The sequence below is a fragment of the Moschus berezovskii genome, chromosome 1, assembly GCF_049115385.1.
Source record: "Moschus berezovskii isolate FMDL1 chromosome 1, NW_MosBer_1.0, whole genome shotgun sequence".
NCBI lineage: Eukaryota > Metazoa > Chordata > Mammalia > Artiodactyla > Moschidae > Moschus > Moschus berezovskii.
Window position 1 is genome coordinate 66,519,963 of NC_142460.1, and position 17,803 is coordinate 66,537,765.

Consider the following 17,803-nt stretch of genomic DNA (forward strand, 5'->3'; position numbering starts at 1 on the left):
CTAAAGAAGATCAGCCCTGGGTGTTCACTGGAGGTACTGATGTTGAAGCTGAAACTCCAATACTTTGGCCACCTGATACGGAGAGCTGACTCATTGGACAAGACCCTGATGCAGGGAAAGATTAAAGGCTGGAGGAGAAGGGGACGACAGAAGATAAGACGGTTGGATGGCATCACCGACACAATGGACATGGGTTTGTGTGGACTGCGGGAGTTGGTGATGGACAGGGAGGCCTGGCATGCTGCGGTTCATGGGGTCACAAAAAATCAGACACAACTGAGTGACTGAAATGAACTGAAAATGTATACACAACAAGAGCCAAAACAATCTTCAACATATTTGGAGGGATCAAACTCCCTGATTTCAAAACTTACTACAAAGCTATAATAATCAACACACATGGTACTAGCATAAAGACAAATATGGAGACCAACGGAATAGAATAGCACCCAGAAATAAAGCCACGCATATATGGTCAAATGATTTTCAAATGGCTGCTAAGTCCTTTCAATGGGGAAAGCACAGCTTTTTCAACAAATGATGCTAGAAAAACTAAATATCCACATGCAAAAGAATGAAGAAGGACCCTCACCTAATACTCTTACACAAAAGTTAACTCAAAATGGATTAAAGGCCTAAAAGCATAAACTGAAACTTGAAAACTCTTAGCATAAGGGAAAATTTTCAGGACATTGGATATGGGAGTATTTTCTTGGATATGACATCAAATAGAAACATAGATAAACTGGACTTCATCAAAATTAAAACTTCTGGGGGCTTCCCTGATGGTCCAGTGGTTGAGACTCCATTCCTCCACTGCAGTGGGCACAAAAGAGTTCAATCCCTGGTCACGGAACTAAGATCCTGCATGCCACATGGCATTACTAAAAAAAATTTTTTTCAATTAACAAAAACTAAAACTTCTATACATTAAATGGCAATAACAATAGAATAAAAAGGCAGCCCACCAAATGGGAGATCTATGTGCAAATCATACTTTATGACAATATTAATATATATTAATATTCAGAATAGAGAGAACTTCTAAACTCACATATAAAAAACAACCTAATTCATCAATGGGCAAAGGACTGGAATACACATTTCTCCAAAGAAGATACATGAATGGCCAATAAACACATGAAAAAGGTGTTCAATAACATTAAAACTACGTCAAAACCACAATGAGATATTGATTCACATCCATTGGAATGGCTATCATGTAAACACAGAAAATATCAAGTGTTACAAAGAATGTGAAAGAAACCAGGACCTTTGTGCACTGCTGTGGCAATGTAAAATGATGTAGTTTTAGATTTACAGAAAACAGTATGGTAGTTCTTCAAAAAATTAATAACAGAATTAAATGATCCAGAAATTCCACCTTCAGAAATATACCCAAAAGAACTGAAAGTATATAGAAACAGAGATACATGTACAGTGATGTTCATAACAGTGTTGTTATTCACAATCACCTACAGGTGGAAGCAACCCAAGAACTCATAGACATTTGTAGAAGACTCCAGAAAGGCAAAAAGGAATCAACACTTCAATTAGAAAAGTTATCTCCAGTCAGTTGTTCTGGGTCTAACACCTCATTTTAAAAAATTCATAAATTAAAACAGCAGCTGACTAACTTATTTTTATACTTCGGGTTGAGGAGGTCTTTCCAAGAAAACCAAAACCAGGAGTCAAACACTAACAGATTTTACAAAATAAAACTTTTAAGTCTCGGTGTCACAGAAGTTACTATAAACAAAGTAAAATTACAGAAACAAACTTGAAAAATTGTTTTCCAACACATATAACAAACATGTATTACCTTTCATAAGAGTTCTTACAAATTAGTAAGAAACAAATGAAACACCCCAATACACACAAAACTTAAGAGAAAACTCATGGAAGAAATACAAAATCCAGGGCCTCCCTGATGGTTCAGAGGTAAAGAATCTGTCTGCTACTGCAGGAGACACAGGTTTTATCCCTGATCCAGGAGGATCCCACAGGCCTTGGACAACTAAGTCTGTGCACCACAACTACTGAGCCTGTGCTCCACAGCCCTTGACCCACAACTACTTAGCCCACATGCTGCAACTATTAAAGCCTGTGCACCATAGAGCCTGTGCTCCACAACGAGAAGCCACCGCAATGAGAAGCCATGTGCCGCAACTGGAAAGTAGTTCCCACTGGCCACAACTAGAGAAAGCCTGCGTGCAGCAAGCAAGACCCAGTACAGCTAAAAATATAAATACATAAATAAGTTTTTAAAAAAGAAAAACAAAGTCCATCTTCATTAAAATGAGAAATGACTGAAATGAACACAATTGTATTTATTTCTGCCAACAAGTCATCAAAAAATTTCAATGATATGACCTAATTCTGGTTAAAATACAGGAGAATAGCACTAAGGATTTACAAGAATAGACAAAGACATTAATATCATTCAGCTCAGTCGCTCAGTAGTATCCAACTATTTGTAACCCCATGCACTGCAGCACACCAGGCTTCCCTGTCCATCACCAACTCCTGAAGCTTCCTCAAATTCATGTCCATAGAGTTGGTGATGCCATCCAACCATCTTATCCTCTGTCGTCCCCTTCTCCTCCTGCCTTCAATCTTTCCCAGGATCAGGGTCTTTTCAAATGAGTCAGTTCTTCGCATTAGGTGGCCAAAGTATTAGAGCTGCACCTTCTGTATCAGTCCTTCCAATGAACATTCAGGACTGACTTCCTTCAGGACTGACTGGTTTGATCTTGCAGTCCAAGGGACTCTCAAGAGTCTCCTCCAACACCACAGCTCAAAAGCATCAATTCTTTGGCGCTTAGCTTTCTTTCTGGTACAACTCTCACATCCATACATGACTACTGGAAAAACCATAGCTTTGACTAGATGAACTGTGTCAGCAAAGCAATGTCTCTGCTTTTTAATATGCTGTCTAGGTTGGTCATAGCTTTTCTTCCAAGAAGCAAGCATCTTTTAATGTCATGGCTGCAGTCACCATCTACAGTGATTTTGGAGCCAAAGAAAATAAAGTCTAGTCTCTCAGTGTTTCCACTGTTTCACCATCTATTTGCCACGAACTGATAGGACCGGATGCCATGATCTTAGTTTTCTGGATGCTGAGTTTTAAGTCAGCCTTTTCATTCTCCTCTTTCACTTCCATCAAGAGGCTCTTTAGTTCCTCTTTGCTTTCTGCCATAAGGGTAGTATCATTTGTATATCTGAGATTACTGATATTTCTCCTGGCAATCTTGATTCCAACTTGTGCTTCATCCAGCCTGGCATTTCACATGATGTACTCTGTATATAGGTTAAATAAGCAGAGTGACAATATACAGCCTTGACACACTCCTTTCCCAATTTGGAACCAGTCCACTGTCCCACGTCCAGTTCTAACTGTCGCTTCTTGACCTGCATACAGGTTTCTCAGGAGGCAGGTAGGTGGTCTGGTATTCCCATCTCTTGAAGAATTTTCCACTGTTGTGATCCACATAGTCAAAGGTTTTGGCATAGTCAATAAAGCAAAAGTAGATGTTTTTCTGGAATTCTCCTGCTTTTTTGATGAACCAATGGATTTCACAATTTGATCTCTGGTTCCTCTGCCTTTTCTAAATCTAGCTTGAACATCTGGAAGTTCATGGTTCATGTATTGTTGAAGCCTGGTTTGGAGAATTTTGAGCATTTCTTTACTAGCATGTGAGATGAGTGCAATTGTGTGGTAGTTTGAGCATTCTTTGGCATTGCCTTTCTTTGGGTTTGGAATGAAAACTGACCTTTGCCAGTCCTTTGGCCACTGCTGAGTTTTCCAAATTTGCTGGCATATGAATGCAGCACTTTCACAGCATCACCTTTTAGGACTTGAAATAGCTCAACTGGAATTCCATCACCTCCACTAGCTTTGTTCGTAGTGATGCTTCCTAAGGCCCACTTGACTTTGCACTCCAGGATGTCTGGCTCTAGGTGAGTGATCACACCATCATGCTTATCTGGGTCATTTAGATCTTTTTTTGTATAGTTGTTCTGTGTATTCTTGCCACCTCTCTTAATATCTTCTGCTTCTGTTAGGTCCCTACCATTTCTGTCCTTTATTGAGCCCATCTTTGCATGAAATGTTCCCTTGGTATCTCAAATTTTCTTGAAGAGATCTCTAGTCTTTCCCATTCTATTATTTTCCTGTATTTCTTTGCATTGATCACTTAAGAAGGTTTCCTTATCTCTCCTTGCTATTCTTTGGAACTCTGCATTCAGATGAGTGTATATTTCCTTTTCTCCTTTGCCATTCGCTTCTCTTCTTTTCTCAATTATTTGTAAGGCCATTTTGCCTTTTGGCATTTCTTTTTCTTGGGGATGGTTTTGATCACCATCTTCTACACAATGCCATAAACCTCCAACCATAGTTCTTCAGACACTCTATAAGATCTAATCCCTTGAATCTATTTGTCAGTTCCACTGTATGTTAGCACATAGTACTATGTAAGGGATTTGATCTTAGTCACATAAGACATTTTTCCTTAAACTCTGAGTTGTTATGACAACAATCTTTAAGACTAACTTTAAGCCCAGAGCTAATGATACACAACAAAACAATTCATCCTGCTCAAGGATATGTTCCTCCTTAGTTCAGTTTCAGTTCAGTCGCTCAGTTGTGTCCGACTCTTTGCAACGCCATGAATCACAGCACGCCAGCCTCCCTGTCCATCACCAACTCCCGGAGCTCACTCAAACTCATGTCCACAGAGTCAGTGATGCCATCCAGCCATCTCATTCTCTGTCGCCCCCTTCTCCTCCTGCCCCCAATCCCTCCCAGGATCAGAGTCTTTTCCAGGGAGTCAACTCTTCACAAGAGGTGGCCAAAATATTGGAGTTTCAGCTTTAGCATCAGTCCTTCCAATAAACACCCAGGACTGATCTCCTTTAGAATGGACTGGTTGGATCTCCTTGCAGTCACACACCACAGTTCAAAAGCATCAATTCTTCGGCGATCAGCTTTCTTCACAGTCCAACTCTAACATCCATACATGACCACTGGGAAAACCATAGCCTTGACTAGATGGACCTTGGTTGGCAAAGTAATGTCTCTGCGTTTTAATATGCTATCTAGGTTGGTCATAACTTTCCTTCCAAGGAGTAAGTGTCTTTTAATTTCATGGCTGCAATCAGCATCTGCAGTGATTTTGGAGCCCCCAAAAATAAAATCTTACACTTTTTCCACGTTCCCCATCTATTTCCCATGAAGTCATGGGACCAGATGCCATGATCTTAGTTTTCTGAATGTTGAGCTTCAAGTCGACTTTTTCACTCTCCTCTTTCACTTTCATCAAGAGGCTTTTGAGTTCCTCTTCACTTTCTGCCATAAGGGTAGTGTCATCTGCATATCTGAGGTTATTGATATTTCTCCCAGCAATCTTGATTCCAGCCTGTGCTTCTTCCAGCCCAGCGTTCCTAATGATGTACTCTGCATATAAGTTAAATAAGCAGGGTGACAATATACAACCTTGACGTACTCCTTTTCCTATTTGGAACCAGTCTGTTGTTTCATGTCCAGTTCTAACTGTTGCTTCCTGACCTGCATACAGGTTTCTCAAGAGGCAGGTCAGGTGGTCTGGTATTCCCGTCTCTTTCAGATTTTCCACAGTTTGTTGTGATCCACACAGTCAAAGGCTTTGGCATAGTCAATAAAGCAAAAGTAGATGTTTTTCTGGAACTCTCTTGCTTTCTCCATGATCCAGCGGATGTTGGCAACTAATGATAATATAATAAAAATGCACCTTGCTCGAGAACATGTTTCTCCTTAACAAAACCTCACGACTAATCTTGTTATCTTGTGGGAGTGGGTCTGGTAAGACCTTTACAACCTTGAGACATTCTTTTGATTTACTGCTAATAACCAGCTCAAATACAGCTCCCTTGTTAAGACTAGTGATGGGGCACTCTCCGTCCCCCTTCTGATGTCTACGTCAGAAGCTTTCTCTGTCCTTTTTCACTGTAATAAAACTTGTGCCACATGAAAGCTCTAAGTGATCAAGCCTGGTCCCTGGTCCCAAAGCTAAATCTTTCGGAGATCATGAATTCATGAATCTGATATCATTCACTGTAAGCTACCAGTATCTCTCCTTAGGGAGCTCACTGTTTACTATAGGATGAAGATATAAACACCTTTAGTGCAAAATTATAAAATGCATTTCTACTACCTCAGATTATACATTAAATTTATTAGTAACTGGGTAATGCCACTGAAATGCTCTTTTTTTTTCAGCAAATTCAGAAAAAGTATAAAATTAACATTGTCGCTGAGAATTAGCTAAGTAGAATCTAAGTGAAACACAAAATATTCTCCAAAAGAAGAAAAATTCATAAAATTTATGTTAATAATAAACAGAATTTATAAAAACAGAATGTTATAAAGTAAGAAATTTATTATAGATACATTAAAAGGTAACTATGAATACTCTTTAATGTAATTAGCCTTAAAAGAGAAATACAAACCAGAATGTATGTATGATGATTAGGGGTTGATCAGGATGATTAGGGGTAGAGAGGCAATTATGATCGGATAAACAATTTTTCACTCAGATCAAAACTATTTACTGTCCTGTTAGAAAGCAGAAAATAAAATAAGAGTTTCACAGTAAATGAAAGTTAAAAGATCTAATACTATGTACTAACTGACATCCCCAAGCTTTTTAACCACAATTTTTTTTCTTATTTACAACCACCATATGAGCCTCTCCTAGTACTTTGTTACAAAGTCACTCAGTCATGTCCAACTCATTGTGACCATACGGACTGTAGCCCACCAAGCTCCTCTGTCCATGAGATTCTCTAGGGAAGAATACTGGAGTGATTGCCATGCCCTCCTCCAAAGGATCTTCCCAACCCAGGGATTGAACCCTTGTCTCAGGCATTTCCTGCACTGGCAGGTGGGTTCTTTACCACCAGTGCCACCTAGCACTGCTGATTTCCATTTCTCTTATTAGTACAGTTAACCCATGTACCAATTCAGCTACCTCATATCATTTTTTTGGTGAGGAATGCATATAATCACTCACTCAGCAGATGTTTAGTGACTAGGCAGAATTCTAGAATCTGAGTATAAAAACAACAAAAAAGAAAAGAAGAAGGGATGGATGGATCGATGGAGAAACAGATGGGTGGATAGGACAAATAAAGATGAGGAACAGACATATGTCAGGGGAATGAATTTCAATTACACCAGAAAAGATGCAGTAGGTAACTACATTTTCATTACAAGTCTACACTCATTTTCCCAAAACACAAGTAGAGTGACCAGTACCTTCTGAAACTGACTCTTAACTATGGGCTGCTGGTTCCCATAGCAATTCCAGTCACCAGGGGAGAAAAGTTAACACTAGTTATTTAGCAGTATAACACATTTGTCGGGGGAGAACAGAAGAAGGCTCATGAGAATAAGTGCACAGTTTATTTTGAGTAGAGTTATCACTAAACATACCTTTCAGATAAAAAGAAGCTCTTGTGAGGATTTAGATTTTGACAAGATTCTAGGCTGCCATCAGATGATGAAGAAAGCTGCTCTGATTGCAAGTTGTCTGTATCACCCAAACTGGCCTCAGTTACAGATGAGGTCTTTATGTATTTTCTTCCTAACTTCGTTCCCAGGACATTCGTCAATATAACTCTGGGTATCCTGTCATATAAAATAACAAACACTGTACTATACTGAAATTTGCAGTAAAAAAAATTCTAGGAAGTTGAAGTTTCAAACATTTTCAACTTAGCATAAGTAAGCTATTAGAATTATACCATCCTGGAAATCAACCCATTAATACTCAAAATTTTGGACGAACACTCTCTTTTTGTTTCTGGAAGTACTTACTTACATCTTATAAACTGGCATAGACAGGCCTGACACTATATGGCTTTAACTATACTAGTGGATGCTACTGGAACTGGTTAAAATTTTAACCAATTTTTCTCAAAAAAAAAAAAAAAAAAAGGTTTCTCTTTTCCAGTAGCTATTAAAAATACAGAAACTACAAACCAATTCAAAAAAATCTTTATTCTCTTTCAACAGAAAGGTCCTTGATAAATAACAATATATTCATAATTGGCAAATGATAAATGCTAAATCTAACAAGAAAGACATCATTCAGACTGCATCTATGGTAATGACAGATTCCTTAAGAGAAACAGCACATATATCGATGGTAATAAATATGCTTTACATAATAGCATCAGGAAAAAGGGTCAACAAAATTAATGTTTAGAAAAGTAAAGTGGAATTTTTAAATTGGTGGGATTCATATAAAAACTAGTAATGCAAGCCTGGTATCTTTTTAAACAGAAGACAGTGGCCTAACTTTCTCCTGGTTAGCCAGCTGTTATTATGAACAACTGATACTCTTTGCCATACTACAATGACGTCTTTAAGGCAAATATCTGACCCTGAGCTGACAGGCCTAGACCAAATTATTGTGATTTTTCTAATTTGTGTTAGCATTTTCTTTAAGTTTTCCTATCTCCTGTTTATGAGATGTCCCCCCTGACTGCCACTTGCAGCACTTTACTGACATTTTGTGAGAAATAACAGATAACACCTAGAAAGGACCAACGTACTTTTGTTTAAGTAAACAATGTGAGCTTCCCTGTACTTTGCTACATTTGCAAAGAAGTACCCTCCAATTTTCACTACAGAATAGAAGCACTGTGTTCTTGTCACTATGTTCCAAACAACGTAGAATTTCAGATCCTAGGAGAACTGTAAAATAATTCAGTCTCCTCTTTGTTTTAAACATGAAGAACTCAAAGTTCATAAAAGTTAACTGGTTGCCAAGTATAAGCAACTCTAGCTCCTAAAAGAACCTGGGCTTTTGGGTTTTTTAAATTTTATTCCATTACACTGAATTTTCAATACAAACTTGCCATAGCATCCAGATAACTGTGTTTCTCTGTAGATACTTTAGGAATCCTTACATATATCCATTTCCAGCACAACTTCCACAAAAAAGTACTGGGTTGATTAAGCAGTATATGATCTAAAACAAGGCTATGGTAAATACAACTCTCTGAAGTCAAGAGTTTGAGTGAAGAAGAAAGAAAATAAAGTAAGCCATTTAGCACAATCATGAATTGTGGAGAGTGAAGAACAAAGATATTTTTCTTTCTCCTCTCATGATTTAAGCCTCTAAGGTTCCTATTTACTACTGTCTACTTTGTATATTTGATGCCTGACAGAACCCTCCTTAAAATCCTGGATTTGAAGTAGGAATGAAGACAACAAAAGACCAGTAAGGAGTCTCATTATTTCTTCTATCGGACCTCACACTAGGAATTGCTGTGAAATGAATAAAGAAAACTCAAGTGTAGTTCTCAATCTTTAGGAAGAATGTAGGAATATTAGAAGAGAGAATTTTATTCAAGTAAGAACTATTTTTCTTCAAATCAGTCAGTTCAGTCACTCAGTCGTGTCCAACTCTTTGCAACTCCATGGAATGCAGAATGCCAGGCTTCCCGGTCCATCACCAACTCTTGGAGCTTACTCAAACTCATGTCCATCAAGTTGGTGATGCCATCCAACCATCTCATTCTCTGTCGTCCCCTTAAATTTTACTTACTTTTAAGAGATGAGAGAATTCGATACACTAGTTGATAGCTCATTTTAAGAATTGATGATATATTCTTCATGGTCCCCTATCATTACTGAATTCTAAAATGTAGTTCATAACTAAATAATTCAAGAACTGTAGTATTTAAAATAAAATGTGGAGGATAGAAGAAGAAATACCAAAAAAATATATATCAGCTATAATTCACTTGTTTAAATGCCTGACAATAGTATGTTTAAGTATGTTTTTAAATGTTGAGTTCCTAAACAAAGTTCCAAATAGGAAAGAAAAAGTCCATAGAAGGGTAGTTCTCTACAAAGTACTGAGGAGAATAATCAGCAAAGATAAGCAAACAAAAAAATTTACAAATATCAGCAAGGAAAAGAATAATTATAAAGATTAGAATTCTCTTTTGAATAACAAATGATCATTCTATTCTATTATGGTTTGTTTTGCTGCTAGATTGTTGAAGAAAGAAAAAGCAGAGCTATGAATAAAGAATCTTAGAAGGTAAATGAGAATTTTTAAGCTAAATAAACAGTTTAAAAGTCTTTCCTAGAAGAGAAAAATTTGAAAATTCCCCCAAAACCCATTTGAAAATATTATACACAAAACTACAATAGAACCTGCAGCTCTAAAGTACAAAAGCCCTAAAGGGCCTCTGAAGCTACCAGAAGGTTCAAGGAGCTAACTCAGTATGTCTACCATGGCATACCTTTCAATTAGAAAGCATTCTACTACTGTGAACAAATGCCACAAGAAAAAAGTTAAAAATAAGTACTTAAAGGTTAATGAATTCAATATCATGTAAAATATGTAATAAAGTCCAACTCCTACTTATGAAAAAAAGGTCAGAAAAATGAAAAGCAGTATGGGGACAGAGTTAGTTAAGAGCAGGGACTTTGGAGTCAAACACATGGTGAAGTATTTCAACTTCAACTAGTAATTATATAACCTTAGGTTGAGTACTTATCATAATTTATGCCTCTTATCACTGATCTCCTCATCTCTAAGATGTGGAGAATGGTAATATCTACCTTAAACATGATTAAGATTAAATGAAATAAAAGATGTAAAGCAATTAGCACAAGTCCTGGCACACAGTCAATATATAATAAATGGAAATTCACTTTAATCTTCCTATTATTGAAGTTTTCCCCAAACTTATAAGTTATCTTTTCCATTAGCATTTAATTGTCATAATTTACCATGCTCTGCTCTTCAATCTTAATGAAAACATCTTCTTAGAAAAGCATATAATTAAATAGTTAGCAATACCTATAGTACGCCAAGCTCTTCATAACACACACCATAGCCCAAACATCTTTCTTTAATTACTTACAACTTAATATAATTTGGGTACCTTGAAGAAACAGAGTTTTGTGTGACAACCTTACAGAATATAAATCTATAAAGTGATAACTAAGTTCATAATATCTAAACTGCCTTTTGGTATACAATTTATAAATTAACACTAACATGGAAATTCTAGGGCTAGCCAGCAGTACAAAATATTCTGAACGTTAACAAGCAATATATAAAAGTGTATACTTCATCTCTTATACTATCTCAACACAGCAGGAAGGACTGAAAGTTGCCATTTCACACAGTCCATCCAATTTTTTCCCCAAGTATGCAAATAGTATCAGTAAGTTAAACAGATTTAATTCTACTTATTAATATTATGAAAGTGAAACTTTTAAGTCACTCAGCTGTGTCCAACTCTTTGTAACCCTATGGACAGTAGCCTGCCAGGCTCCTAGGTCCATGGAATTCTTCAGGAAAGAATACTGGAGTGGGTAGTCATCCCTTTCTCCAGGTGATTGTCCCGACCCAGGGATTGAACTTAGGTCTCCTACATTGCAGGCAGATTCTTTACCATCTGAGCCACCAGGAACGCCTTAATATTATGTTGAAAGCACATTTCAAAACATAATATGCTAAACCAGACAAACAAATTTTATAACAGTGAAATGAAGCAGAAAGTATACTGGCCTGAGAAATAATATCATTTATTGAATGTGTCTCTATACACATTCTGGTCCTTAATTGTTTCAATTACAATTGTGAGTTCCACCCCACAGATAAGTAGCAAGGTAAATATAAGACTGAAATTAAAAATTGGAGAAAACTTTGAAAATCTGATAGGATCTATTAAGATATCCCTGATATTAAGAGTAAATTTTTAAAGAAATGGAACCCTTGTTGACAGATAACATAATTGCATCTGGCATTAAAGCTATAAATAACAAATAAAAAAATAACAATACTAATTTAGTTTTTATTTTGCTGCAATTTAGATGAACGTTTTGATAAAATTGTGCTGTGGCATTTTAATAGGGTTTCTATAAATCTATTCTTATCCCAGATGGTATCATTCAAAATATTACTTTCTAGATCAGCTTAAGCTACATAAATTTTTTAAAAATTTTTCAATTACCATCTTAAAATAATACACAAATTTTCTAAATTTACCCTTTTCTTTTACTAAGCAATATTGTAAGTGAATACAGTATTACTCAACTAAACCATTGCTTATTTAGTTTTAAGGTTACAGAAATATCAGGGTGTCCAAAAAGTCATACAATCACAATATCTGGAATATGTAATTTTTTAAAACTCCAAACATATATAACTTAAGAAAAATACAGATAAATATAATTACACCACTTAGGGAAATCCCAAGAACCAGGAGTTAACTTTTTTAACAGAATATTGTACACTGTCTCAGTATTTCTCTAATAATCTCTGGTGTTAATTAATGAAGACGAGATAAAGATGGTTTACCTTCTCGAAAGTTTTGCACATATCTCCCATAAGGTTCTTTCTTGTCTACTGACCAAGGCTTATAAAGATCTGGAAATATTCTCCCAGGAAAACAGATATGAACCACATATGGAGATAAAACATAAACTAAAATATGGTTTATTTATTTTAAAAGATATGTGTGTATCCCACATACTGTTAGCTTGACATTTCTAAAACTCTTGACTCTTTCCTTCATTATTTAACAAGACTGATTGGGATTACATATTTTCTTTTTTTCTTCTCAACTTTATCCAGAAATTAAAAGGCTAAACTGTCTTCATTAAAGGGCAACATACTTAGATCACTACCTTGAGATCCCAGAACGCACTTTTCTGTACACCTGAAACTATTACAATGTTGTAAATCAACTATACGCCAATATAAAATTTTTAAATTACTTAAAAATAAGTAGACAAAACTTTTAAAAAGTTAAAAAAAAAAGCAGCCTTTGCTGGGAATGAATAAGTAATTTTGGTTTACTCTGTAGTTAAATTTTAAGTTAAAATTAAGAACCAAACATAAGTTTTTCTTCCTTTCATCTTTCTGAAATAATGACATCTTAGCCAAGTAAAATGAAAATAAGACAAACAGTATCATGTCAAAGTTAAGCAAAGACTGAAGAAAGTCTAAGTTTCCTATTCTAGATAGCAAGTTCCACACAGAAAACATCTACCCAAACCTATACCCTAAACAGCTCTCCAATTTTCTTATTTGAAACTTATAATATCTCTTTTCCTATCTGAGACCATAATTGCAGAGCAGATAATTGGTTTGGACGGAGGAAAAGACATTTCAATCAAAGAGAATGGAATGGAACTGCTAAGAAATCTCAGAAAACGTTTATTGAGAATTCAGTATGTGCCCAGTACTGTGCAAGGAAAAAATAATAAAATGTAGTCTCTGTCCTTATGAAGCTTATAGAAAGGGAGGCAGAGAAATCACATTCAGTGTGATGGGTGCTATGATATGGAATAGGAAGCTTCCCCAGACAAAGTGACGTCGTTCAGTCGTGTCCAACTCTTTGCGACCCCACAGACGGCAGCCCACCAGGCTCCCCCGTCCCTGGGATTCTCCAGGCAAGAACACTGCAGTGGGTTGCCATTTCCTTCTCCAATGCATGAAAGTGAAAAGTGAAAGTGAAGTCGCTCAGTCCTGTCTGACTCTTAGCAACCTCATGGTTGCAGCCTACCAGGCTCCTCCGTCCATGGGATTTTCCAGGCAAGAGTACTGGAGTGGGGTGCCATTGCCTTCTCCGATCCCTTTAACTAGCCCTCTTTATTTAGATCTAGCAGCACAGTAAAGGAATAGCTCACCTGTACTAAGGAGGAAAACTCTGTACTTCAGGACAATGAGAGTAAATTGCTTCTTCATAAATTACTAAAGCTAAGTGTCTAAGATTTTGGGTGCTTTAGAAAGTTTAATTTACATCAGATATGATACAGTACAGGAATTCTTGTTACACAGCTTTTTATGTTTTTGCATTTTTTAAAACAAGTGTCCTTTAAAAAAAAAAGTACTGCACAATACTATGTTCAAATGTTTTGACAGAGTTCTACTTTAATTTTTAAAATAATTGTGCTGAAAGTCACCAAGTTTCAGCAGGATTGATCTTGGCTTGCTGCTGCTGCTAAGTCGCTTCAGTCGTGTCCGACTCTGTGTGACCCCATAGACGGCAGCCGACCAGGCTCCGCCATCCCTGGGATTCTCCAGGCAAGAACACTGAAGTGGGTTGCCATTTCCTTCTCCAATGTGTGAAAGTGAAAAGTGAAACTGAAGTCGCTCAGTCGTGTCTGACTAGTAGCGACCACATGGACTGCAGCCCACCAGGCTCCTCTGTCCATGCGATTTTCTAGGCAAGAGTACTGGAGTGGCTTGCCATTGCCTTCTCCGCAATCTTGGCTTAAAGCACTTATAAATTGTTATCCAGGGACTTCCCTGGTGGTCCAATGGCTAAGACTGAGCTCCCAGTGCAAGGGGCCTGATTCAATTCTTGATCAGAGAACTAGATCCCACATGCCACAACTAAGACCCAGCATAGCCAAATAAATGGATAAAAAATAAATATTAAAAATATTGCTAAAAAAAACTGCCATTAAGGTTACAGACAAAATAATCAAAGCACCATCTAGCTAATGACAGGCTATTCTAATTGAAACTAAATACTTCCCCTAAAAAAATAACTCATTTAAGGGTTAAAACTGTAAATGGAAATACATTAAAAACATTACATTACAGGTGACAAATTCGCAGAGCTAATTTCTAATTTTTAGTCCCAAACTTCCCATACAATTTTTTTTTAAATATAGAAGAAAACAGGTCTTGGAGCCTTCAAAATTAAACTGCATATTTATTATTAAAAATCTGGGAGTAATATTTCAAAATCATCTCCTGTTTTTAAAAATGCATGTAAAATACAAGGAAGCTCAGAAAGTAAAAGTGGTAAGGACCGAGATTAAATGATATTTAAAAGGTATGTTAAAGATGCTTGGCATGGTGCAGTCCAGGGAGTCGCAAAGAGTCAGATGCAACTAAGCAACTGAACAACAATAAATGTTAAAGATGCAGAAAATTAAAAAGATCCATAGATAGACACACATACTTGCTCTTTATTTTCTTTTCATCTTTAACACACCTTTGAGATAATATTTAGGTCCTTACCTAACAAAATCTAGGTCCTTATCTACCTGTCTATATCTAGTTCTTCATTTTATATATGTGAATCTCTAAAAATATGTATATGTGAATCATTATTAAGTTAAATGTACTAAGAATGTTATTTGTTTTTAAAAATAATTCTCACCCAATCAATTTAACAAAATGTAGAGTCATTAACTTTGTAAAGTAAGATCGTCAGCTTTAAGATTTGAGGGAGTCACACGTGTATATGCCAATTTTCTTAAAGATCATTTCCAACAATCTTATTTTCAAGATCATTGGACTTAAAGTACTTCCAGTGCAGTAAGCTGAACAAAATCAATACTGAACAACATACCTTTCAGATAAATTAAGGCTTTGGTGAAGAGGTTCTAATTTTTGACATGTCTCTAGGCTGTCAACAGATGTCGAAGGCAATGAGTCTGATTGCACCTTGTTGGCATCACATAAATTAGCATCGTTTCTAGGTAGGGTCTTTCTGAATTTTCGTCCTAAATCCGTCCATAGGACATTCGTCAACATAACTTTGAGTTGCCTGTTACACACATAAATAATTAATACATACAATACTAAATATTATATAATACATGTATTCATCACAAATTATAACAAATGAAAACCTTCAGGAATTCTAATTCAGTTCTTCAAGCAATTAACCAGCGTAGTAAATACCATAACTAAAAAAATCTGCCTAACCATTCTCAAACATGCATGAAAAACTAAAGCACATTTCACTTAAATTGGAATTTTCTTCAGAATTCTGTCTGAGATACTACAACTGTGGTCACACACATGCACAGCTGTTGGGATTCCTGGTAAGCAATCTGTGCTTAGCCACACTATCAGTGGAACAACAATATTCATCTGCACATCACCTCACAAAGGCAACCACTTCCTGCATTACAAATATGTTCTTAGTTTAGTATTTGTTGATTTGGAAAACATAATTAAACCTAAAGATAACAGTACACCATCTATAGTCTTAACTCTATATAATCTTAAGATACATTTACATTTACCTTATTTCTAAAAATAGGTGAATTTAAAACACTGTATGTATACCAATTTCAAAAGTATAACTGATAAATCCAAGCACTGTCAGCTTTTTGCCTCATTACATTTTGCCCATTATTCATTCAACATATCTTTGCACCGATAATACTTGGAGAACTGTGTTCAGTTCTTGAACCATGAAACACAGTACTGTGAACAGGCTACCAAGTTGATGTAAAATAATGTCAAATGAGGAATTGTAGGAAGAATTGAAAATGTTTAATTAGAAGAATGTCTATTCTACTCCAAAGTACCAGTTTTAGACCCTTTTTAACAAAAGTAAGAATATTAAGAAACAGAAAGCAGTATTTGTGTGTTTTTAAAATAAAACAGATGTCAAAGAAATGACTTGTTTGCACCTGCCCCTTGGGGCTGTATCTTCAGATCATCTAGAAGAAGCGGGAGCCTCTTCTTCTTCCAAGGAGCAGCTACAAAAAGCCCTGAAATTCCACAAGTTTTAAAGAAAAGCTTATAGACTTTAGGATTATCATTAAACAATAAAAAGATGAGAGATGTTGCTATGAATGAATAAAAATTCATTCTTCATCCAACAAATACTTACCAAATACCTTCTAGCAAAACAACTGGCAATAAACAAAACAGTTACAGTTCCTGCCTTTGTGGAGGTTACATTTCAAGGAAGAATTAGCCAATTAGCTATTTAATTACAACTGTAATGAGCAATATGAACAAAAAGTACAGATGCTGCATTTCTGCTGAACCAGATAAGGGAAGTTTTACTAAAAATATGACTTTTACTAAAGTTGAAATTATCCAAAGGAAACAAGTGGAAAATAGAGAGTGGTTCAAAAAGGAGGATAAAATGTAAATGCTCAGACATGAGGAAAGTTTGTTCGAGAAAATTAAAGGACTTACCTGGCTCAAGTGCTTAGAATGAAGAGGAAAACTGTATAAAGATGGGCAGTTAGGCATGATGGACTATACTGAGGATTTGAAACTTTAATGTCAACAACAGTATCAATCCCCTGCTGCTGCTAAGTCACTTCAGTCGTGTCCGACTCTGTGTGACCCCATAGACGGAAGCCCACCAGGCTCCCCTGTCCCTGGGATTCTCCAGGCAAGAACACTGGAGTGGGTTGCCATTTCCTTCTCCAACGTGTGAAAGTGAAAAGTGAAAGTGAAGTTGCTTAGTCGTGTCCGACCCTTAGCGAGCCCACGGACTGCAGCCTACCAGGCTCCTCCATCCATGGGATTTTCTAGGCAAGAGTACTGGAGTGGCTTGCCATTGCCTTCTCCGATATAGGACAAGGGCTGAGGATAAATGTAAGATTCAAGACAGGTCTTCTGAGTTAATTATTGGTTACTTAGCTTAAGATAGAATATATTTGTGTAAGTTTAAGTGCTTATGGGAAGAGGTCAACAAAGTAGGAGAGGTTGAAGATACAGGAGACAGAATAATTAACGTTATAATTAAGTTTCTTAAGAAGTGGCATAAAAAGAGCTAGTATTTATTGAACATGCACCATATACCAGAAACTATGCTAAGCCCTTTACAATGATTTACCTCATTGAATCCTCACAACTAATACATGAGGTCAAAGCTATGGTTTTTCCAGTAGTCATGTATGGATGTGACAGTTGGACCCTAAAGAAGGCTGAGCACCGAAGAACTGATGCTTTTGAATTGTGGTGTTGGAGAAGACTCTTGACAGTACCTTGGATTGCAAAGAGATCAAACCAGT

At 36.5% G+C, this 17,803-nt stretch overlaps 1 protein-coding gene across 5 annotated transcripts in view; it reads right to left on the bottom strand.

Annotated features, from left to right (window-relative positions):
• Positions 1 to 17,803, bottom strand: part of SENP7 (SUMO specific peptidase 7) — a 139,065-nt gene that overhangs the window by 73,554 nt on the left and 47,708 nt on the right. For 2 of the 5 annotated variants that reach the window (XM_088836660.1, XM_088836663.1), the window contains exon 5: positions 15,385 to 15,582. The exons of 1 other annotated variant lie outside the window; for it this stretch is intronic. In XM_088836660.1, coding sequence (XP_088692786.1) covers positions 15,385 to 15,582 — 198 coding nt within the window. Of the gene's footprint in view, positions 1 to 7,471; positions 7,667 to 15,384; positions 15,583 to 17,803 lie in introns of all 5 variants that reach the window. 2 more of the 5 variants (XM_088836659.1, XM_088836661.1) reach the window with 2 other exon arrangements.